Source organism: Octopus sinensis, linkage group LG3 (assembly GCF_006345805.1).
Source record: "Octopus sinensis linkage group LG3, ASM634580v1, whole genome shotgun sequence".
Lineage (NCBI taxonomy): Eukaryota > Metazoa > Mollusca > Cephalopoda > Octopoda > Octopodidae > Octopus > Octopus sinensis.
The window spans coordinates 149,786,163-149,809,819 of record NC_042999.1 but is presented as its reverse complement, the minus strand read 5'-3'; the positions used below and the strand labels follow the sequence as shown (position 1 = coordinate 149,809,819).

The 23,657-nt window shown below is 37.3% G+C and overlaps 1 protein-coding gene across 1 annotated transcript; it reads left to right on the top strand.

The window, feature by feature from the left end:
- The first annotated feature begins 7,638 nt into the window (after window positions 1-7,638).
- On the top strand, window positions 7,639-22,605 carry LOC115209400 (YEATS domain-containing protein 4). The gene is made up of 7 exons (XM_029777794.2): window positions 7,639-8,139; window positions 9,882-10,001; window positions 13,482-13,548; window positions 14,974-15,068; window positions 18,720-18,812; window positions 20,741-20,828; window positions 22,012-22,605. The coding sequence occupies exons 1-7, from the start codon at window positions 8,101-8,103 to the stop codon at window positions 22,389-22,391; spliced, it is 882 nt and encodes a 293-aa protein (XP_029633654.1). The 5' UTR covers window positions 7,639-8,100; the 3' UTR covers window positions 22,392-22,605.
- Window positions 22,606-23,657: the final 1,052 nt, after the last annotated feature.

Below are 23,657 nucleotides of genomic sequence, written 5' to 3'. Positions count from 1 at the left end.
TCGTGTTTGCAAGTTTCATTGCGAAATTCAGACTACTCGTAACTGTTGAACAAAGATGGAATCTTTTCGGTTTGACCGGCAGTTTTTTCTAGCGATGTCATATGAAATTGTCACCCATAATTATGACCCTAGTATCGATCTATTGCATTTCAATCTGTTTTAGGGTTAGGGTTAGAGGTGGGGGAAGGGTAATTAATGTAAATAAACCCAATCTGTTTCTTAAACGAGGGACATATTCATACGGCACAGAATGTTTTTACCTCAATAGACGTCAGTGATTGGTTGAAATTGCAGAAATTGAAGAAAAACAACAAATATGGCAATTACCACAAATATCTTACAAACTATAGAATTTTCTCAATAAAGCCAAGAGAAAAAGATGTTTTAAAAACACATTCTACCAGTATACGAAGTTTAAAAGTGTTTAGTTACGTGGAAATTATTTAAAAAAGCTGCCATTCAAACCGAAAAAACTGCCGTTCAAACCGAAAGATCCTTTATTTCTATATTTACACTATGCTACGGAACCCGGGTTACTTTTTCGTGTGCCACCCTGTAGCTGCTGTTTTTTTTTTGTTTTTTTAGGAGGGGGGGGGGGTAATTAAAAATTATGTTTTGTGTTGTCATCTTTATATATAAAAGAGAAGTTGTGTGTCTGTCTCCTACGATTTAGATTCCTATTTTGCGGTGCAGTTTAACCAAAACCGGGTATCTTATAGTCGTGATTCATATCGAGCCCTTCTGGGTATTAGCGCGCGTCTACGATGAGTCTACGATTTAAAAAAAAAATTACCATAATTTTTTTCCATTTTAATGCATTTTTCGCTATTATATAAGGGAAGTAACTCTCTAAAAATGTCTTCGATGAGTCAACGATTTAAAAAAAAATTTACCATCATTTGTTTTCCATTTTTAATGCATTTTTTGCTACTTTTTGGCTATAACTCACTAAAAATGCTTATATAGTTATTTCCCTTACAAATCCGAGCAACGCCGGGCGATACTGCTAGTTATTTATATTTATGTCATTGTTCATTTACGTTTCTGCCGTTAATGAGGGCGGATCGTACCAGATTGTTTAGGGTGTTTCTGTTCGCTGTTTCTGTTTAAGAAATGAGAGTGCAATTGGGAGATTTGCCTGCAATCTATAGCATCGAGGCTCCATGATGAGGTAAAATAATAGGAATTATTCAATTAATGTATAATAATAATAATAATGATAATAATTTAATTCTCCAGCAATATAATGTAATAACATTTTTGACCAACGTTTCACCACTGTTAATTGCAGCTCATCAAATATAATTTTTAAATTATGAAAGAGCAAATCGAGTACAATATGATTCAACAACAACGCTAATATAAGCAACACAGAAAATATTTCTTAATTGCACTGAATAAAATACTTGCCTTTACAGCTAAATATATATTTACACAAGAGTTTTTGACTTAATACTTCCACTTACATTTTTCTACATACATTCAATATATATTTTTGGTACAAGGTCTGCAGTTTTAGGGTAAGTGATTGATATTTTATTTTATCGACCTCGAAAGGATGAAAAGCAAAGTTGACCTCGGCAGAATTTGAACTCAAAACGTAAAGAGCTGGGACAAATGACGCCGAGCCAATTTTCTTTTTTTTTTTTTTGCGATATAACCCAAACGATTTTGACAATCAATTTATTCCCCACTTCCCTGTGAATGTAAAAATATTGCTAGTGGTTAGTCGATCTTCAGGATTCATAAAGGAGGGGATGGAGAAGGTCACAATCCCTTTCCTAGGCAACATCAGCAGCATTTACGCAGTTCAGAAGATCACCCCACTAGAAATAGCCTACGTATTACAGTCAGGAGCGCCGTCAAGCATGTCACTTCTGTTATAATGCCTTAGGCCCATAGTTTGGCTTCAGCTCTACAGGATATTGTATCTTGTTGAGTCGGATCAGGAAACGCAAAATGGGGAAAAAGAAATGATGATCATGATAAAGACGACAACGACAGTAACGATGACGACGATGATAAAATGAAGATTGTGATGATGATGACGACGATAATGTACGATGATGATGATATATGATGACGACATCGACAACGGCGACGATAATGATGACGTAGATAATGACGATACGTTGATGAGGATAAAGTTGACGATGGTGATGATGATGACGATAACGATGATGATTAGGATGAATGATGACGACATTGGCATCGACGACAACGATGATGATGATGATGATGTTTAATGACGACACTGACAATGACGACGATGCATTGACGATGCAAAATGATGGTGATGCTGGTGGTGTTGTGGTGAAATCCAGAAAAATCCAGAACAATGTGCATTTATAGCAGATGACCCCATGCTGGCTATTAAAATTTGCTGCTTGAGAACACAAAACAGCATTAAGAATGCCATTTGTTAACAAAAAAATGTATAAAGTCTTTGAGAGAGGAAATCATACGATAGAAATGTGCGCAGAAAATTTTATGTGCGTTGAACGAGGGTGCGAAAAATATTTTTAATTAAATATACCAAATTAAATCTGCATGCGATTAAATAGTTAACACTATATTAATTAAAATTATTGAATAAATTATGCATGTTATTCAATTTTTAACAAAAATTATGTAAAAAAAATATGCTATGAAAATCCGCTTATTGTGATCATTTTTGATACAGATAACTGGATTGTAACAATAAACGTTTGATCACATTAAGCAAAGGAAATAACTACTTGGATATTTAGTTGTAAAAAGTGGATAATTCATTTCAAATAAAAGATTACAACTAATATTCTTTTTTACTCAGGCACAAGGCCCGAAATTTTGGGGGAGGAGACCAGTCGATTAGATCAACCTCAGTACGCAACTGGTACTTAATCTATCGACTCCGAAGGGATGAAAGGCAAAGTCGACCTCAGCGGAATTTGAACTCAGAATGTAAAGACAGTTCAATCATTTCGCCCGGCGTGCTAACGTTTCTGCCAGATCGCTCCTTGGTTATAACTAATATTATCTTGCATGATTATATGGCAGCAAGCTGCCAGAATCGTTAGCATGTCAGACAAAATGCTTAGTAATATTTCGTCAGATTTTATGTTTCTGAGTCCGAAATCCGTCGAGGTTGACTTTCATTTCATCCTTTCGGGGTCGAGAAAATAAGTACCATTTGGACGCTGGGGTCGACTTAAACGACTTACACCATCCCCCGAAATTGCTGACCTTGTGCCAAAATTCGAAACCAATATGAATCATGATTATGGTAAAAGGTTTTCTCTGTACACGCGCATAGACATTATATATTTGGCGAGACCAAGAATTGAACCTTACATTTTTCAGTTACCAGGTCCACAGCTTAAATTGTAAGCTGGTCCGCTCATGCCATGCGGTTTGTTCTGATTATAAACCAATTAGCTTGCAACGATATCACGCCATATAGAACCTAATCGAATGTTGTATGACCTTTTCTTGTGTTTTTCTTAGTTTTAAGGCGAAAGCCCACCAAGAAAAATCGCAGACTTGGAGAATGTCAGCAGAGAACACACATTTTAACCTCTCACCGCAAACGTCAACTCATTCCTGCTTTGAGCATTACAAATAATTTGCTATGTATTTTTGTTACATTGACGCTCGATTTTAATCTCCTCCGTCTCTACCAGCAGTCATTAGAACTTTATATAAATATGTTCAATAAACCTTAGAATACAAATATTGTATATTTGAAGGCGGCGAGCTGGCAGAAACGTTAGCACGCCGGGCGAAATGCGTAGCCGTATTTCGTCTGTCGCTACGTTCTGAGTTCAAATTCCGCCGCGGTCGACTTTGCCTTTCATCCTTTCATCGGGGTCGATAAATTAAGTACCAGGTCGATATAATCGACTTAATCCGTTTGTCTGTCCTTGTTTGTCTCCTCTGTGTTTAGCCCCTTGTGGGTAGTAAAGAAATATATACTATGTATATTTGTATTGTAAGGTTATATATATAACCTTATAATACATATATATTATGTTGTCCGGAAAGTTCTGAGCGTTTTTTAATATGCAAAGAGAAATATAAATAACTGACCTTTCAACAAATGTTATTCAATGAAATACTTTCCATTATTATTAATGATCCTTGCCTGTCTATCAGGCAACTTAAATATTCCTTCAGCATAACAATTGACTGGTTTTGAAGAAAAAAATTATCTAGATGCATTTTGAGATTCATCTAAATCGTTAAATGTTTTCCCTTGCAATGAGTTCTGTAGAAACAAAAACCAAGTGGTTGTCAGATGGCGCAATATCAGGAGAATATGGTGGATGGGTTAAGAGATCCCAGTGAAGTTCATGTAACTTTGTTCGGGTAGCTAAAGACACATGTAGTCGGGCATTGTCTTGTTGCAACACTACCCCTTTCCAGTTGGCAATCTCCGGTTTCAATTCTTTGATTTTTTTTGTTCAAATTATCCAGCTGACGACAGTACACATCTTAATTAATGGTCCGGTTTTGTGGGAGAAGCTCATAATAAATAATGCCTTTATGAACCCACCAAACACAAAGCATAGCTTTTTGAGCTTGGATATTCGTCTTTGGTTGCTGTTTTGGGGGATCATTACGCAAACTCCAGGATCTTTTCCACACTACCTTTTCGTACACAATCTATTTTTCATCTCCAGTCACAGGTTTTTTTTTTAAGGCATGCTTTCATTCCGTTTCAAAAGCATATCAAAAACAGAATACCGGTCCAAGCAATTCTTTTCTGAGAGTTGGTGAGGGTCCCATACATTATAGCAAGAAATGTATCCTAGCTTCACTAGTTGTTCATGAGCCGTACCTTTAGAAACTTCCAACTCCTCTGCAAGTTCTCTAGTTGTGATATTTGAGTCTTCTATTTTTGTCTTCAAAACATCTTCATCCAATTTTGAATGTCTTCCACTACGACTGTCATCTTCCAAGCTAAACTCTCCGGCTTTAAATTTTGCAAACCACCTTCGAACAGTTGATTCACCTACATCATCATCACCATAAACTTCACAATTGTTTTTGCTAGTCTTTGCAGCATTTTATCCTTTCTTAAAAAAACAGAAAAGCATTACAACGTGAATATGAAATTTTTGGTTATCCATTTCAAATGTCAATGAAGGGTAACCGGAATGAAAGATAAATCTATTTTTAGTCAGCAACAAAGAAGAGATACACTACCACTTCAAGCAACGCCAAAGTTTTAACTGTGTTACATTTTAGGTGTGTTCAATGAAGCGTTAAAAGATTTAGCTTAAAAACCTGATATTATGTTCGCGGCTGTTCATTTTGGTATAACACGCAGCTGAAACAGCAATACACAATCGTAGAACAATGGGCCAAAGACATTGGTGACATCAGGACGACATATATGTGTGTGTGGTTGTGTATAGAAGAATATATTAATAAAAGGAATTCCAACCTTGTCTGATTTTCACGTTTTATTTACAATCTTATAATGATATAAGATAATATAATATAATATAATAGAATAAAATAAAATAGTAGAATGTTAAATGTTCATTCTGATTGAACTAGTACTTTCATGCATTAAATTCTGCAATCTTCACAGAGGAGACAAACAAGGACAGACAGACGGATTAAGTCGATTATATCGACCCCAGTGCGTAACTGGTACTTAATTTATCGACTCCGAAAGGATGAAAGGCAAAGTCGACCTCGGCGGAATTTGAACTCAGAACATAATAACAAACGAAATACCTATTTCTTTATTACCCACAAGGGGCTAAACACAGAGGGGACAAACAAGGACAGACATAGGTATTGTCGATTACATCGACCCCAGTGCGTAACTGGTACTTAATTAATCGACCCCGAAAGGATGAAAGGAAAAGTCGACCTCGGCGGAATTTGAACTCAGAACGTAACGGCAGAGAAAATACGGCTACGCAATTCGTCCGACGTGCTAACGTTTCTGCCAGCTCGCCGCCTCACTCCTAGTAGCCTTTCAGCACAAAGGACACCAACCCGGAATCTCTGAGGGTCCATGTTATTGTTAGATTGTCGTTGAACCTACACTAGTTTCATCCGTCTTGTTTTTAGGGCGGCGAGCTGGCAGAAACGCTAGCACGAACGAAATACCGCTAGGCATTTCGCCCGGCGTGCTAGCGTTTCTGCCAGCTCGCCGCCCTAAAAACAAGACGGATGAAACTAGTGTAGGTTCAACGACAATCTAATAATAACATGGACCCTCAGAGATTCCGGGTTGGTGTCCTTTGTGCTGAAAGGCTACTAGGAGTGAGGCACCCCTTAGATTTTGTTAAAGCGTGTCTCTAGAACCCGCTTCAAACCCAATCACGTCTGCTCCGATAATCAGCGGTGGCTTGATCAGTTAACCCTCTGTGACGGTCGACAATTGACGGCAAGATGAGTTGCTACGGGTCACACTATCCCAAAGTGTGTATGCATGTGACCGTGAACCATATGTGAACTTGTATTCCCACTGAAACACCGAACATGAATTCTATACCTCAACAGCGAATGCCGACGTTATCCGACGCGCTTACTCCCCCAGAGAGACATTTGTCTCGTCGGATACGGTCAGCATTCGGTAAGAACGTGGTGAACTCGTTGGTCAGAGCCGGCGCAACCCACCCCGAGTGAAAACCGCTGCAAGTACAAGCCACTATGTTTCGAAAACTCCTTATTGCTGCAGGATTTATTTCTACAGCGTTTTTTTCCCCCCAAGAATTTCATGTTTGTGAAAATTGTGCAGAGGTAACTGGTGAAGTTCGTGAGGACGCTTAGCAGTTCCAGCGCATCAGCCTCACCATCACTCGCAGCGACGCTGCAAGCGTGCTAGTGTGTCTCAATAGCCATTAGAAAGGTTTCTCAGCGCCCCTAGCTTTTCAACCCAAGATGGTGAATTGATTTGGGAAGGGGTCCATTTTTTCTCTTTCTTCTTTCTCTCTCTCTCCTTCTTTTTAATTTTTCCAGTTGTGTTCTCTGTTTTGTCCAGTTTCCTAATTTGATTTTGTAAAACGGTAAACACTGTGAAATCAATAAAAATTACTGAAATGAGTGAGGCATGCACAGAACTACACTTAACTTTTCGGTTAGAACACCTTTCCTTCTGGTGGCCCACCACTGGCTAGTACGACCAATAGATGGTTGATTCTCAAGTTTTATATTAGAATATCCTACTCCTAGATAGAGCTTCTAACAAAAGATAGAGTAATCAAAGAATATCATAACAGACTAAAATAAAAAAAAAACAGATATGGCCATTAGAGTTTCTCTCTTACAAGACAATATCTCACAAGACATTTACTGTACCTGTAAGTAATATCAGTATTTGGGATACTCGACTAAACTATAGAAGAAATCCGTTTCAGACATTAAAACCGCAAGATCTTCACATCAAAAGGGTTAGGGTTAGGGTTACGAAAAAAGTGAAAAATGAAGAAATTGGGGGCAGGGAGTGATGGCTGGGGGGCAAGCAATTTCAAAATTCCGATTTTTGACAATTTTCCGGAATCTCCGTTTCCGAAAACGTGGATTTTTGGCAAATAAAATATAATGATTTGCGAGGAAAAGTGGAAGGACGGGAGGAAGTCTTTCCTTTTCTTTAATATGATATAATTTTCTATCTTCCAGCGTAGTAAAAACAGCATTTTTTAAAGATTTATTCTTACATTCTTCTGTATTTTGCGTCTATCATTCGTTTGAATGCCCGAATGCCCGTATTCAATGGTTGCGTGGTATATGTGATTGTGAAATGGCACTCTCTATTTATAAATTATTTTGATATTTCAAATACAAAACATAAGCATTTTATTAAACCCAGGAAAATAAGTTTATTTAATAAGTCGATTATTATAACGTAGGATAAAAGATAAAAAACAAACAAACCCCACTTAATGAATTAAACTCATCACTGCTTTTTTACGAATTATTTCTGAGCTTGAGGTAAAAGGCGGTTTTTCACAAGAGATTTTAATTTTGTCCTTAATCTTTTTCCCTCCTTGTTTTCAGAACATTAATTTAATATTTTCTGACTAGTTCTAATTGATAAATAATCACTGTGGAACTCGTGTTGTCTTATGATTTCTTCTTTAACAAATAACTTCTGTGATGGGGGACTTCGGACCAGACTCCGGTGGAAGGATTAAGGTAAATATTTTCCCTATCTTTTCGAAGACTTCGTCTTGCTGTTAATCTTGATTAACAATTTTTCACAATAATTTGCCGATAATCTTTAATTTTTAAGCATAAAATCTAAAATGACACGAGGCAAGCCTTTTTCTTTTTACGTAACTCAAAACACATATTTTATTCCCGAATTTTTTTCTTAATAACAAAATTGTTGAGCAATTCATTGACTAGAAAATTCTTTAAAAAGGGAACGAAAAGATTTCATACCAAGTAATGAAAACGATATACTTTTACAACTAAATTAACAATTTTAAAAAATTAGTTTATTAAAAATTTCCAGCGGTGGTGCCCCAGCATGGCCACGGCCTTCGGACTAAAACATTTTTAAGGATTTAAGGATATTTGATATAATGTAGTTTGATTTTTTGGTTTTGTAGGCGAAAGTTAATGTTTAGTCATTGGTATATTTGATATAAATATTAAGTGTTATATTCCAGATAATTTATACTTAAATAAGTCGAATAAACTTCTCTAAAACGTTTTTTTTTATCCCTTCCTTGACATTCGGCAATTATTTCATTGTCTATTTTTTTATCCGAGTTACAGTTACGACGTAAATTTGAGTTACATCCCCTCCTAGCTTCTCCGAGAAACCAGTTTCGATCCACGATTGAACCAACTTTGCACGGACGTCACACCTTCTCAAATACATCTTACTCTTTGATAAAGCCTCTTTGTAACAGTTTATTTGTATTTTGCTTCGTCTGTTTAACAAATAATCAAGAACTAATAGGCATTTCATTCAACGGGTTTAACAGGTTTAAAGTTGTGTGACTTCTCTGAATCTCATCTATATTAGAGAATGAATCTAAAATCTTCAGATTTATTGATGTGAAACCCTTGTTTGAAATTTGTTTTATTCTTTGCAAGTATTCATTTTACAGCATTTCATTCACCCACAGTTCTGATATTAGACTATACCACCTATTACCCTATTCACAGTATATCCAGGACCACATTATCCAATGTCTTTCTGAAAACATTAGGGTGTTTGTGGCTACTATTTTTAGCAGGTCGAGTGACCACATAAGAGTTTTCTCATTCGTTTCCAATTTCCTGATATTATGCCTAAAACAGCCCTGCTCCTTAATTTGCTGGGGCTGTTTGGGGATAATTATTTTGTATTATCACCGAGTATTGTAACTTCCAAGACAATGACATAACCTTTATGCAATCTCATACACACTGAATAATTTAATCCCGTGACTGTGTGGTAAGTAGCATGCTTACCAACCACATGGTTCCGGGTTCAGTTCCACTGCATGGCACTTTTGGCAAGTGTCTTCTACTATAGCCTTGAGCCGACCAAAGCCTTATGAGTGGATTTGGTAGACGGAAACTGAAAGAAGCCCGTATAATATATGTGTGTGTGTGTTTGCGTGTCGCTTGACAACCGATGTTGGTGTGTTTACGTCCCCATAACTTTGTGGTTTGGCAAAAGAGACCGATAGAATAAGTACTAGGCTTACAAAGAATAAATCCTGGGGTCGATTTGTTTGACTAAAGGCGGTGCTCCAGCATGGCCGCAGTCAAATGACTGAAACAAGTAAAAGAATGAATACACTTTGTTTGAAAGAAAGTTGTGATGGTCACAGCTGGAACGGCTTTGCTGAGTAACAACAATACATAAGGTTCTTTTGGTCAACATGCATCAGCTTATCACAGTCACATCTTTCTTATGATTTCATTTCTTATTCCAGGGACTGACCATTATTAAGCCAATTGTCTATGGAAATATTGCCCGATACTTTGGGAAGAAGCGAGAAGAAGATGGCCACACTCACCAATGGACAGTTTATGTAAAATCATTCCGAAATGAAGTAAGACATTTTTGCTTTGTTATTTAAGAACCTGATCAGAATTTACTAGTCTTTTTCTTTGGTGTAAGAACCATTTGAAGTGAGGCTATATATATTAACCAATTTTATGCCAACCTGCCTGAAAACCACTCTTGCTTCTACAGTAGTCCTTTTCTTGAGCAATCTTCATTAAAATTTTCCATCAAAATTTCATGCTAATTTATGTTTCTAACACCAGGTAAATAATGACTAAGATATTTTAATAACTTCATAATTTTCAAAATTAATCAAATTCGATGACTGGCATCCGTGCAAGTGGAGCGCTAAGAGCACCATCTGAGCATGATCATTGCCAGAGCTAACTGACATCCATGCCAGTGGCACATAAAAAGCACCATTTGAGCATGATCATTACCACTGTCGCTTTTCTGGCACTTGTGCCAGTGTGCAGGTGGCACATAAAAAAAACACCATTTGAGCCTGACTGTTGCCAGTACCGCCTGACTGGCCCTCATGCCGGTGGCACGTAAAAGCACCCATTACACTCTCGGAGTGGTTGGCATTAGGAAGGGCATCCAGCTGTAGAAACTCTGCCAGATCAAGATTGGAGCCTGGTGCAGCCAACTGGTTCGCCAGTCCTCAGTCAAATCATCTAATCCATGCTAGCATGGAAAGCGAACGTTAAAGGATGATGATGATGATGAATTGAAGCAAATGCTGTGTATTTCAACAGATAAATGGTAACAGAAAGATTAAATACCCAATATTTATTTCACTGTTCCACAATATTTATTTTAATAAGTCAGGCTGGTCAGTGAAGGAGCCCCTCTATGGCTGGAAATAACAGCTAATTCTCACTCAAATGATTACTATCTTAAAAATGGAAGGACACAGTATAGTTCAATATCGTGACTTATATTAATAAACATATAAAGTTCAAGATAAACTATGCTTGAAAATAAAACAGGGTAGTCATGGTTAGTATGCCTTTGATTGTAGGTCTGCACAGTCATGACCTGGCCTAGGGTTAGACTGCAACAACTCTGTATGTGGTATTTAAATGCAACTCTTTCAAGAACAATACTAAATCTTTTAACATGTCTAGTGTAGCTTTCTGAACAACTTCACTAATCCATTCCTGGATCACTAGAATCCATAGTGTTAGACTGAACCATACCAGATCTAGTATCTATACCTGAGGTACAGGCATGGATGTTTGGTTAAGAATTTCACTTTGTAACCACTTGGTTTCAAGTTCAGTCTCACTACCTGATGTCTTGGGCAAGTGTCTGCTATTATTGCCTCCAGTCCTAGTGCATTGCAAGTGAATTTTGTTGACAAAAAACTGAAAAAAGCTTGTCATTTATGTGTGTGCATAAATTTTGATGTTCCACAACTGCAGCTGTCTCTAACTTGTTCATATCACATCCAGTTGCTCTGTACTTTCGAAGACCTACAGAATAAGAAAGCATTTCCTTGGAAAACAAGTAAGGGTTGGCTACAGGAAGAGGGGTCTGGCTGTAAATATCCTGCCTCAAATAACCCATATTAGCATGGCAAAATGGGCAGTAAACAAACGAATTAAGTGGACTTTGGTAATGAAAAATTTCATATACTTCCAATAAAGGCAGAAAAACATTTATAAAAGATAAGAACTCAGAACTCCTGGGCTTCAAAATATCTTATTCACTCATCATCCTCATCCAGTGTTTTAAATCTGAGTTTTGTCCCTGTTAACAGGCGTGGCCAGATCTACCTCAGTGCCATAGCAACTGAGGTAGTCAGGTGCAGTCCACTCCAACCTTTAGGCTGGCTGATGCTCATTCTCCCTTGCTATCATGAGGCTTTTTTGGAGCTGGATTTTCTATGGGGAGCATGCTCTTGCTTATCCCCAGCCTCAGTTTCTAGACATGAGTGGTCCTGAGACCAAGGCCTCTACCACAATTTTTAAGAAATGTGAGAAGCTAGCTCAGGAAGGCAGGGACGCTACTCCCTGAGACCCCTTTTGGGGAGCCCCCCCCCACTACCTAATATACTTTTATTTTACTTCACTATAGAATGATCAGAACTTTTGCTCTTGTGATTAGTGATCCAACCCTTACTCCTTTTAGGTTTCTTTTTGATTAATACTTTCATAAAAAGCTAAGGTAGTGAGTTGGCAGAATCGTTAGCATGCTGAGCAAAATGCTGAGTGGCATTTCATCTATTTTGCATTCTGGGTTCAAATTCTGCTGAGGTCGACTTTGCCTTTCTTCCTTTTGGGGATCGGTAACGACAGTTGAGTACTGGGTTTGATGTGATTGACTTAACCCCTCCCCCCTGAAGCTGTTTGTTTAGATTAATTAACTTTATTTTTAACCTTAGCCACTCTATTTTGATACCTTGATGTGCTGAAGCATATGAGAAGTGGTTTCTTACTCCATTTCGATGCCACCAGCCCTGGAGGCTCTGCGAAAGGTCATGGACACTGCTGTTCTTCCTTGAGCTACGATATAAAAATAAACATGAAATAGTCTTTCAAATACTGAACACATCAAACAGATTTGAAAATTGAAGAAAATTATTATGCATGATGAATTTGAGAGATTGATAAAAATGAAATGCATAAATAGAATTCATGCTTTTTTTAAAAAAAAGTTTTCATGAAAGTGACTATTTCTTTTCTTTTAGTTTCTTTTACTTGTTTCAGTCGTTAGACTGTGGTCATACTAGAGCACTGCCTTGAATTTTAATCAAATGAATCGGCCCTTGTACTCTTCTAAGTCTCAGTTTTTTTTTCCAAACTCCTAGGTTACGTGGACATAGATGCACCAACAATGGTTGTCAAACAGTGGTGGGGGACACGTATAGACACAAAGATACACTGACCCCCCTCTCACATATATCTATCACCTGCACCTAGATTTTTTTGTTTCGTGTCTTCATCCCCAGATAATTAATCCTGATTGCTGTAAAACTTAAAACCTCCTCCTTCTCATCATCATCATCGTTTAATGTCCATTTTCAATGCTGACATGGGTTTGATGGTTTGACCAAAGGCGGCGAGCTGGCAGAAACTATAGCATGCCGGGCGAAATGTGTAGCCGTATTTCGTCTGCCGTTACATTCTGAGTTCAAATTTCGCCAAGGTCGACTTTGCCTTTCATCCTTTCGGGGTCGATAAATTAAGTACCAGTTACGCACTGGGGTCAATGTAATCAATTTAATCCGTTTGTCTGTCCTTGTTTGTCCCCTCTGTGTTTAGCCCCTTGTGGGTAGTAAAGAAATAGGTTTGACCAAAGCTAACCCATTCCAGCATGGAAAACAAGTGTTAAATGATGATGATTATGATATGGCAACAGTTTAAGCTTTTCAGTAATCAGGATTAATTATCTGGTAATGAAGACATGAAAAAAAGAAAAAGCTAATAATTTTTGATTTTTGAAAATGAAATTAACATCTCAGTGCTTTATAAATTATGTAAAGTATTATAGTTTTAATATTGTTTACTTTCTCTTTCAGGATTTATCAAATTATGTGAAGAAGGTTCATTTTAAATTACATGAAAGTTATCCAAATCAAAACAGAGGTATTCTTTCATTTTATTATCTTTGTGTTTCAGCAATCATTCAGAAATAAGTGATTTTTGTTTCCATAGCAACCACTAACTGCATTAAAACTTGATATAGATATTGGGTATATAAATTTGTGTGTGAGCTGGATGGGTTTGGAAAGGGCACCCGTCTGTGAAAACCATACCAAAGCAAACCATGCCAGTGCTGATGCCACATACAAAGCACCCAGTCCACTCTGTGTGGTTGGCTTTAGGAAGGGCATCCAGCTGTGAGAACCATACCAAAACAGACAGTGGAGTATGGTACAGTCCTCTGGCTTGCCAGTTCCTGTCAAATTGTCTGACCCATGCCAGCATGGAAGACAGACAATAAAATGTTGATGATCATGAGCAGTGTGGTGTAAGTAAGCTAAGAGATAAAGTAGGGATAAGAGGAATCAGCAGAATGGCATTATTCAAAAGCTAAAACGATGCAAAGCACATAATGATCAGCAATGTATAACACATCCAATAGTCTGGTTGAATACATGATATTGATCTCACTACATTGACTGTTGCATATTTTATTGAATTTGAAGGGGGAGTTGGGCAAAACTGACCTGGGTATAAAAGGATATACAGTTTTATATTTAAGAGATGAAAATTTACATTTGACAGATATTTGTCCTCATTTTGTTTGTTGTTAACATAACGTTTCGGCTGATATACTCTCCAGCCTGCACTCTTAACCACTACACCATATGCCCACAGGCATATGGCGTAGTGGTTAAGAGTGCGGGCTACTAATCCCAAGATTCTGAGTTCTATTCCAAGCAGTGACCTGAATAATAATAATAATAGTAATAATAATAATAACATCAAAAAATACCTTAGGAATGAGAACCCAGGTTCGAAATTTCCCCAAGACACCTGATGAAGGCTGGAGGGTATATCAGATGAAACATTGTGTTAACAACAAACAGGATGAGTTCAAATATCTGTGAAATGTAAATAATATATGTAATTCTTCATCTCTTAAATATAGAACAGTAAAGTCTACCTTCTCCATTAATCTGCCTCTGATTCCACTTCAACTTTTATGTGTCCCTAACTTACATTGGACATACTGTATGGAGTTTGTATTTACTCCGTTTCAAACACAACTGTTTCCCTGATGTTAGCAAGGTCTAATCTTCTTTTATACATAACAAAACTTCAGACTTTGAGAAGTTTACTTCAAGACTTCTCAATTCTATGGTTTGCTTACATGTTTGGAACTTCTCTAAATACATTGTAGATTCAGTAGTATACTTGCCTAAGGCACTGGGATTGACCTCAGAATCACACAGTGGCAAAGTAAACATCTTAACCCCACAACCAAACTTGTATTTATCTCTTGTAGACTACTTATGTCTGCCTTTTGCTTGGCTGTTTGTAAATGATATTTTGTCTCTTTTCCAGTTGTTACAAAACCTCCCTACGAAGTCACAGAAACAGGATGGGGTGAATTTGAAGTGGTTATTAAGATTTATTTCAATGACAGTAATGAAAGACCTGTAAGTAAAATATCAACAACATTCTTGTCTTTTCCCCCCATTACTTCTAAAAAGTTGACCGAGCTATATCATCATCAGCTTCATCATAATCACCACCATTCTCATTGCCTTTATCAGCAATCACTATCATCACCATCTCTACCAACAATACACTACTCTTAGGATTATTTAGATATTTGTAAATTTCCTCAGTCCATTAGTGTTTCATGACCCTTCCAGTCTAATTGTCTGAATAAAATGATAGTAGTGGTATATTATTGGTGTGTTTTGCATTAAGCAACAAAGGACCATGGGAATAGTATTAATAACTGATAAAAACCATCATTGCCAGATTTAATATTGTTTAATGTTTAATGACCAGTGACTTTCATAGTTTATTTCACTTGTTCTGTCTGTTTGTTGATTACTTATGTAAAACAAAGCAAGACAAAGTTATTTCCCTGCTTTTAGAGAGAAAGTTATTAAATTCAGCTGAGAAAAGTGGCAGTTTTTCTCAATACTGAAGAAGATTATCTTTAATCTTTTTATGTTAATTCACAATTTACATAGAAATAAAACTCCAGAAGCATTAGAATACATTTGGAGCAAAACCCTATAAAAATGGGTTGGAGACAGCCTAAAATTGAATTGAACTAAATGATAATCTTTATCTTTTACTTGTTTCAGTCATTAGATTGTTGCCATCCTGGGGCATTGCCTTAAAGAATTTTTAGTTGAATGGATCGACAGGAGTCATTAATTTTTTTAAAAAAATGTTTAAGCCTGGTTACTTATTCTATTGGTCTCTTTTGCTAAGTTACAGGGATTTTAACACCAGCACCAGTTGTCAAGTATTGGTGGGAGACACACACACACGACATGCTTCTTTCAGTTTCTATCTACCAAATCCACTCACAAGGCTTTGGTCGGCTCCAAGCTATAACAAGACTTTTGCCCAAGGTGTCACACAGTGGGACTGAACCTGGAACCATGTAGTTGAGAAGCAAGCTTCTTATACACAGCACACCTACAGTAATATTTACATAATTGGTCTAACACTTTAGCATTCTTGTTCACAAGGAAAGTTGTACTGCCAAGAAGCACACCATTTATAATATAACCAAACCCAGAATAGGCCACAACTGATGTCTTTATTGACAGTGAGATATCATCCCAAAATATGATGATGTTGAAATAGCCTGCTATCATCATCATCATCATTTAATGTCCCTTTTCCATGCCGGCATGGGTTGGCATGGTTTTTACAGCTGGGTGCTTTTTCATGGCATCAATACTTATTTCTTTATTGCCCACAAGGGGACAAACAAGGACAGACAAAGGTATTAAGTCGATTACATCGACCCCAGTGCGTAACTGGTACTCTGAAAGGATGAAAGGCAAAATCGACCTCGGCATAATTTGAACTCAGAACATAAAGACAGATGAAATACTGCAAAGCATTTCGCCCGGCATGCTAACGTTTCTGCCAGCTCGCCGCCTTTCATGGCATCAATACTGGTGAGGTCACCGAGTACTCACAAGACAAGAACCCTCAACTGAGTGGAATATACTATTGTGCAATATGAAAGTATAATAGAGGAACAGGAGCAGGTGTCTTGTTGAAGCAGTGAATTAAGTAAAGCAGGGTGGTCTCCCATGTCATTTGGTGGTAGTGTTTTTTCTGTTAGCAAAATTACTACACTCAATAGTCATGGAATAGGCCAGTTAGAACAAATAGAATAGTCTTCGAGATTGTCAAATTTCACTGAGGTCACTGCTGAATGTTTGATTATAATATTGGTTTTTAACATGGCCATGAGGTCACACATTTGATGGAATTTACAGTTGATTATATCAACCCCGGAAAAATGGTCTAACATTGGAAACAATTCCTTGTAGTTCTTGAGAAATGATTTTTATCCCTTGGGTATAATTGGTGTTAAAAATCTTTTGTATGCAATTGAAGCAATATTAAATTAATATATCCTACTTTGTATCATATTTATCATATATACACCGTTGACAGGCAAGATATTGTGGTCTACCTCTATACTGTTATGAATGTGCTGTGTTAAACTGGAGGAAGATGACAAATCCTCCTGACAGTGGCTAGGGAGAACATTGATGCTTTGTTGCCTTCTTGCTTTATTCATCATCATCATCATCATCATTTAACGTCTGCTTTCCATGCTAGCATGAGTTGGACGATTTGACTGAGGACTGGCGAACCAGATGGCTGCGCCAGGCTCCAATCTGATTTGGCAGAGTTTCTACAGCTGGATGCCCTTCCTAACGCCAACCACTCCGAGAGAGTAGTGGGTGCTTTTACGTGCCACCGGCATGAGGGCCAGTCTGGCGGTACTGGTAACGGCCACACTCGAAATGGTGTTTTTTACATGCCACCTGCACAGGAGTCAGTCCAGCGGCACTGGCAACGAACTCACTCGAATGTTCTGTTCATGTGCCACCTGCACAAGTGCCAGTAAAGTGATGCTGGTATCAATCACGCTCAAATGGTGCTTTTTACATGCCACCGGCACGAAAGCCAAACAGCTGCTCTGGCAGTGATCCCGCTCGGATGGAGCTGTTAGCACTCCACTGGCACGGGTGCCAGTCATCGAATTTGGTTGGCTATTTTAATTTAATGCTGCTTCGAGTGTGTACACCAGATTTTTATACAGCCTGGCAGTTATTCATTATTCATTGTTTCCTATATAGGAAGCAACAAATTTCCTCTAAGGCGTGTGACTAACAAGAACACTTCATTGACAATGCTCAAGAAGACAAAAATGCATCTGGTATTCTTTCTTGCCACTGCCAAGACAGTTTTATGTCTTCCTTCAAATATGTCATGTTTTTTTATGACAGTATGTCTATAAGAGATTTTATCTTGGACAAAAACTATAGTATTTTAAACTGTAATTAAGCATGATACATAGATGGCTATTATAATTGCAGTTAACTGTTCTGATATGTCCATCATTATCATCATTTAATGTCTGTTGTTCATGCTGGCATGGGTTGGACAGTTTGACCAGAACTGAACACCTGGGGAGCTGTACCAGGCCTCAATTATCTGTTTTGGAATGGCTTTCTATGGCTGTATGTCCTTCCTAACATGAACCATTTTACAGAATGTACAGGGTGCTTTTTACATGGCACAGAATTTATGAGGTCCAGTAATTTGTTCAAAGAACCCTTTTTGAAAATCTGTATCATTTAATAATAATATTCCAGTGGTTAACATTAGGAAACGTATTTATTAACATGTCCTATTCGTAGACCATTCTATCATCTATGAAGTGTCCTTAGCTGTTATTAAAACTAACTGAAATCCTGCTAGGTATTTTTTAGATTTTGGTTGATGCAGATTTCACAAGACAAATTACTGTATTTTAACGTGTATAAAGAACCCTTGTGTATAAAGAAACCCCTAATTTTCTGGGCTTAAAATTTGGAAAAAAGGTTTTGTAAGGGATTATAATACTATCCATGTATAAGAAACTCCCATATTTTTTAACCTAATTTTTGACAAAAAAAGGGTTCCTTATGTGTGTTAAAATATGGTACTTTGAAAGACCCTTTTCAATTTTTCTTCCATCCCCATCCACCAAATCACACCTCATTCTATTGACTTGTTTTTTTAATATTTTTTTTCTCTTTTTCTTTCAGGTAACACTGTATCATTTATTAAAATTATTCCAAAGTGAGACAGACATTATGTTGGGAAAGAAATCATTAGTTTGTGAATTCTATGATGAATTGGTAAGTCTATATTTCCCATCGGTACAGCAAACATTTTAAGGCTGTTTTCTTTGCAACAATTAGGATTATTAGTCTTGTGGGTCTCATAACAGTTTAATCATACTCATCATAGTTACCAACTTTTAGGTAATGTTTTTACAATCAGATGCCCTTCTTGTTACCTATATTTTTTAGCACCCTTCTTACATCAGGCAGGAATACAGTGCACCTATTATCTAATCTAAAACTAGGGTATCTGTCACAGCAAACCACAAATAATGCAGGTGAGGAGTTAAGCAAAAGAAGTAAGGTGATATCAATGAATGAAAATACAGAGAAAAGATCTGGTATTATCCTATGTATGTTGTTTAATGAGCTTATAATAATTCAGAAAACAATTCCCTAAAGTATTTGCAAACATCTCATTTACACATACTACAAAACTTCAAGCATATTACGATATTATTTTAAATAATTTTCAATTTAATCATAGGTACAGGTATTGGATAGGTGCACTTGGTTAAGAAGTTTGCTTCCCAACTACATGGTTTTAGGTTTATTTGCATTGTGGCACCTTAGGCAAGTGTCTTCTCCAGGATGACACCAAAGCCTTGTAAGTGGATCTGGTTGCCTGAAATGGAAAAGCCTGTCGTGTGTGTAGGTGTATGAATGTATGCATATGTTTGTTTCCTTGTCTTAGTTCTGTGCCGGTATCATGTAAAAGGCACCGTCTGAACATAGTTGATGCCAGTGCCACCTTGACTGGCTTCTGTGCCGGTGTCATGTAAAAAGCAGCATCTGATTGTGGTCGATGCCAGTTCCTCTGGCCCCTTGTGGCATGTAAAAAGCACCCACTACACTCTTGGAGTGGTTGGTGTTAGGAAGGGCATCCAGCTGTAGAAACACTGCCAGATCAGATTGGGGCCTGGTGCAGCCTCCTGGCTTCACAGACCCCAGTCAAACCGTCCAACCCATGCCAGCATGGAAAATGGACGTTAAACAATGATGATGATGATGATGAATGAAAATATGTCTGGCCTGGAAACAGGTAAGAAAGAGTTGGCAACAGGAAAGGGCATCCAGCCTAGGAAATCTCCACCTGACCCCATGTAAGCAATGATGATGATTGTAATCCTTTCTATTGGTAGCACAAGGCCTCAAATTTGGTGGGTGGGGACTAGTCAATTACATAGACCTCCAGTATTTCACTGGTACTTAATTTATCAACCCCTGAAAGGATGAAAGGCAGAATTTGAACTCAGAACGTAAAGATGGGTGAAATACTGCTAAGCATTTTGCCCAGTGTGCTAACAATTCTGTCACCTCGCTGCCTTAATCGTAGTGTTAGTTAACTATTTCTATTTCCTTGCTATAGCTGTGGCGTTTAAGAATTTCATTTTACAAGTATTTGGTTTCGGGTTCACCCTTGGACAAATCTTTTTTACTACAGCCTCTGGGTCAACTTAAACCTTGAGAATAAAAGTGGGTGGGCAGAAACCTGTTCTTGGGTGGTAGGCTTAATCTCTCACTGCTTTTAACCATTTAGCATTCAAGCCGGCCATATCTGATCCAAATATTCTACCTGTTTTATGTTTAAACAACCCTTATTCACGGACCATTTAAGTGGGATGGGTTACTTGACCCGAAGAAAATTTTAACTGGGCCCCACTTGCAAGGTCATGTGCTGTTTATTTTGATGTGAGATCACCATGTTGTGCACATATAGTTGTAATGCATGTATCTGGTGTACCCTTATCAGACGGGTAGTTATGATGCATATACTGGGCTTTGTATATTTTACCCCAGTATCACTTTGATGGCAAGCTCAGCTCTCTCACAATAATAATAATAATAATAATAATAATAATAATAAATAATTTCAACATTGTTTATGACTATATTTTGAAGAGAACTTCTCTGTTTCATTTCTGATGGTTCCTTTGTTGCAGATGTTTCAAGATCCAACCCAAATGATGCACCAATTATTAACCAATGTTCGTCCCATTATGATGGGAACGTATCGCCATGAAAATGACTGTAAGTATTTACCAGCAGTTTCTTTTAATCTCTCAAATATAGAGAATATCTCAGCTATTTTAAGCATCATACAGATTTATTGTGATAGAAGTATTGTAATTAAATGACATTAATTTGATATAGGGGAAATATAAATGATATATAGATTGGAAATAGTGGAAGCATGTATATAAATGATATATAGATTTGGTGTGGATGTATATAAATGGCATATAAATTTGATATGGAGGAGGCATGAATATAAAAGGTATATTGATCTGATGTGACAGATATGTAAATGTATAGGTTTGGTGAGTGGTAGAGGCATTGTATATAAACAATTCATATAGATTTGATGTAATAATTCCATGTTCAATCACATTGCACAGCACTTTGAGTATGTTTTCCATACTCTCAGCTTGACCAAAGCTTTGTGAGCAAAATTCAACTGACAGTAACCATGTATCTCCATACAGCAAGACACCTGTACCTGTCCTTCAATTTTTTTTTGGCCTCTCATTACCTGGTATAAAGCCACCTCCCTCAGTACTGCTCCCCACTGAGTCTTGTGTGTTATTCGATGATCTGACTAGTGCCAGTGCCATGTGAAAAAAAGCAACCAATACACTGTGTAAAGAGGATGGTTTTAGGAATGGTATCCAGCCTTAGAAACCATACCACTAGAATTTGGCACAGTCTTCTGTTTCATCAGCTCCTGTTAAACTGCCCAACCCATTCCAACATGGAAAACAGACATTGAATTATGATGTGTAATGGCTGTTTGGAAACCTTTTAAAATGACTCTTCTTGTTCTTGAGTGATACATACTTGATGTTTCACAGTTAAATACCATCATTTGATCCTTGGATATTTTTTTTTATCAGAATCCACTCTGTTGCAAGCATTTTTGCAATATCTCTGGTTTGAGAATAACTTCCTCATTTCCTCCTGTCCATCTTGGAAACCTTGGAAAGGGTCATGGGGACTCACTTTCCTCTAAGTAAAAAGAAAAATGTGGCTGACGCTCGTAAATTTCTAACTTTAAAATCATTTTGACCATGCTTGTTCCTTGACCCACCCTGTGATTCAGCTCTAACTGTATCTCAGCCATGCCTGTGCCTGATATAAAACATGTAGAATGTAAATGTTAAACTGTTTCGTGGATTTCTCTGTAAACTTGATGTAACTTTTTCCTTCTTTACAGTTGAAGAAAAACGAGAGAAAACAGTCAACAATATCTTGAATGCTAAAAATAAAATCCGTTATGAAATAGCTGAATTAAATGAACGCTTAAAACAAAGCAAAGAGACAATACTAAAATACAAGAATGAAATTCTGAAAATGGAAGAATGCGACGATGTTTTAACACAACCTTTGCAATGCCCGACAACTTCATTACCTTCCAGTACTGCTGTTTCTCTACCGTCTGCAACTAGTTCTGCATCTACTGTATCTCTAAATGTTTCAGTTGACAATGGAGCTACCACACCTACAACAGTTACTACAGCAACTACAAGCGAAGTCCCCACATCACTTAGCATTAGTTCTTCTGCTACAACTAGTATAAATACTCTTTCTATTTGAAATCATCTCTTCAAAACTTGCTGACATTAATCGAAAGGAATTAGTTCCTTATAGTTTATCATTAATTACTGAGCCTGGTTAAGCAGGCTCTGGCTGTGGCATTCTCAAAACCTACAGTTGGGATCAACAAATTTCATCACCTCATTTTTTAAATAATATTTAGTTTTTTTTTCTCTTTAACCACCAATAAAAGCCAAATCTATTTACTAACCTATTGATGTATGTTTAATCTGTTTATATTTTTATTTTATTTTACTTCTTTGTTTTTTGTAACCAGCGTCGCCTTACTGGCACCTGTGCCAGTGGCATGTGTAAAAAGATTCGAGCGAGGTCGTTGCCAGTACCGCCTGACTGGCCCCGTGCCAGTGGCACGTAAAAAGCATCCACTACACTCTTGGAGTGATTGGCGTTAGGAAGGGCATCCTGCTGTAGAAACTCTGCCAGATCAAGATTGGAGCCTGGTGCAGCTATCTGGTTCGCCAGTCCTCAGTCAAAATTGTCCAACCCATGCTAGCATGGAAAGCGGACGTTAAATGATGATGATGATGATGTAATTTTTCAAGAAAAGTAATGCAGTTTCAAAAGAAAAAATTCAATTTCAGAAAGAGAAAATATCTTTTGGGATGTTTCCATGATAAATGAATTCAGTAAATCCTTGGACACATTTGAATTAGGGGAACAAAGCTGCTATTCAAGGTTATACAATCAGAATATGAAATGCAAATGAGAGTTTGTTGAAGAACCTCTTTTGCCAATATTTCAATATTTGGAGATGAAGTCCATTGATGTTTCTAAATTGAAGAAAACAGAACCATATTTATGGTTCATCATCATTTAACATTTGTTTTTCATGGGGTACATGGGTTGAGTGGTTTGATAGGAGCTGGCAAGACAGAGGGTTGCACCAGGCATCATTGTCTATTTTGGCATGCTTTCTGTGGCTGGATGCCCTTCTTAACACCAACCACTTTACAGAGTGTACTAGGTGCTTTTTATGTGGCATCAGCACAATGTTATTTAAATTTTCAAGAAAAAATCATTCTAAATCTTGAGGAAAAGATAAAAATATTTTTGTAGAGATAAACCCTCTCTTCTTTTTTAGCATCTTATAATAGTTAAAGGATCTTGTTAATGTGTAAATAAGCTGTGTATGCAAGCATAGTTTATTGCAGTCACTTCCCTTATTTTAAATAATAATAATAATGAAATCATTGTGTATAGTGCTCAGGTGCATGTACAGTACATAGAATTATGTACAAAAGTCAG

Coding starts and splice junctions, on each gene's coding strand:
- LOC115209400 (XM_029777794.2), top strand. CDS start 8,101: ATGGGGGACTTCGGACCAGACTCCGGTGGAAGGATTAAG. Junction 18,813..20,740: donor GTGAATTCTATGATGAATTG/GTAAGTCTATAT, acceptor CCTTTGTTGCAG/ATGTTTCAAGATCCAACCCA. Junction 20,829..22,011: donor GTATCGCCATGAAAATGACT/GTAAGTATTTAC, acceptor CCTTCTTTACAG/TTGAAGAAAAACGAGAGAAA.